The sequence below is a fragment of the Octopus bimaculoides genome, chromosome 19 (genome assembly GCF_001194135.2).
Source record: "Octopus bimaculoides isolate UCB-OBI-ISO-001 chromosome 19, ASM119413v2, whole genome shotgun sequence".
Taxonomy (NCBI): domain Eukaryota; kingdom Metazoa; phylum Mollusca; class Cephalopoda; order Octopoda; family Octopodidae; genus Octopus; species Octopus bimaculoides.
Genome location: NC_068999.1, coordinates 25,684,626 through 25,685,836, shown reverse-complemented (window position 1 = coordinate 25,685,836; position 1,211 = coordinate 25,684,626). Strand labels below are relative to the sequence as shown.

The 1,211-nt window shown below is 42.9% G+C and overlaps 1 protein-coding gene across 1 annotated transcript; it reads right to left on the bottom strand.

Moving 5' to 3' along the window:
- Positions 1-398: 398 nt before the first annotated feature.
- Positions 399-872, bottom strand: LOC128250161 (uncharacterized). Its single transcript, XM_052974903.1, has one exon. The coding sequence runs from the start codon at positions 870-872 to the stop codon at positions 399-401; it is 474 nt and encodes a 157-aa protein (XP_052830863.1).
- Positions 873-1,211: the final 339 nt, after the last annotated feature.

The following is a 1,211-nucleotide window of genomic DNA, read 5'->3' as shown; positions in this document are numbered from 1 at the left end:
CAAGTGCAAAATTCTCAGGGTACTGAATTGATGCCCTGCCTGTAACCAACATTGGAGGTCTACTCAGTCTAGATGAACTTCACATCACCATCGCACTCAGACTGGGAGCTGATATCTGTAGGGGACTAAGATGCCACTGTGGTAGGCCCCTCAACCCCACAAATCTTCACAGTCTGTCTTGTTGCCTAAATGTTGGTTGCTTCACTCGTCACACTGAGCTAAACCTAATAATTAAGTGGGCCCTGGCACAGATTAATATCGCCTCACTTCTGGAACTGTTGGGGTTATCCAGAAATGATGGAAAGAGATTAAAGGGTCTTATCCTCTGTCTCTAGGTTAGAGGTAGGTGCCTCATTTGGGATGCCACAGTTGGCAACTCCTTTGCTCCCTCCCACAGCCTATTCTTGATCAGGGACAGAGTTAATTGATCTGTATGAGCATTCAGGTCCTGGAAGCTGAGACAACAAATTTAGATTCAGCTTGTGTACAGCATCATTCCTTGGTGCCAGAATTGTTCTTTCACACAGCCACTTGTGATTTTTATAGTTTGTGGCAATGTTTGGAAACACCTTGCTGTTTAGTTCTTCAAGGGAGGCAGTCATATTGCCACATGGGAGGTGGTGCAGACTATCTTCTGGATCTTGTGGAAGTTTTACATTTCCAATGTCAAGTAACTTGTTGGAGAACTGTGTGGCTAACGGGTCACCATGAATGTGAACCCCCATGCTGGTTGTTAGAGTAGGCTGCTTGACATGTTGCCAGATATATGAGGACTTGATGCAAGCTCTCAACTCATCTGCCCTTGTTTCTCTGGGAATGGCAGGTAGCATTTGCCTGAAGTCACCAGCCATGAGGAGGGTGATACCACCCATGATCTTCTTATTGCTTCTGAAGTCTTGTAGTGTTGTATCAAGTCTACGAGTGACTTTATATCAATCAGTTAAATGGTCCTTTTCTGGAATGATAGAAACATCAACTCTGAACCATGAAGTCATAATTATGATACATCTCAACAATTATGTCATTGTTATAATAGAAATCTTTTGCACTAATGTCCTTAATAACAACTACAATGACAACAATGTTAACAATGACAATGACGTCAATGAAATGATATCAAAGATAATGACAATGGTGGTGGTGGTGGTGGTGGCAATGATCATGATGGTGGGAGTGACAATGACGATGACAAACTATTTCTGGTCTCTCTG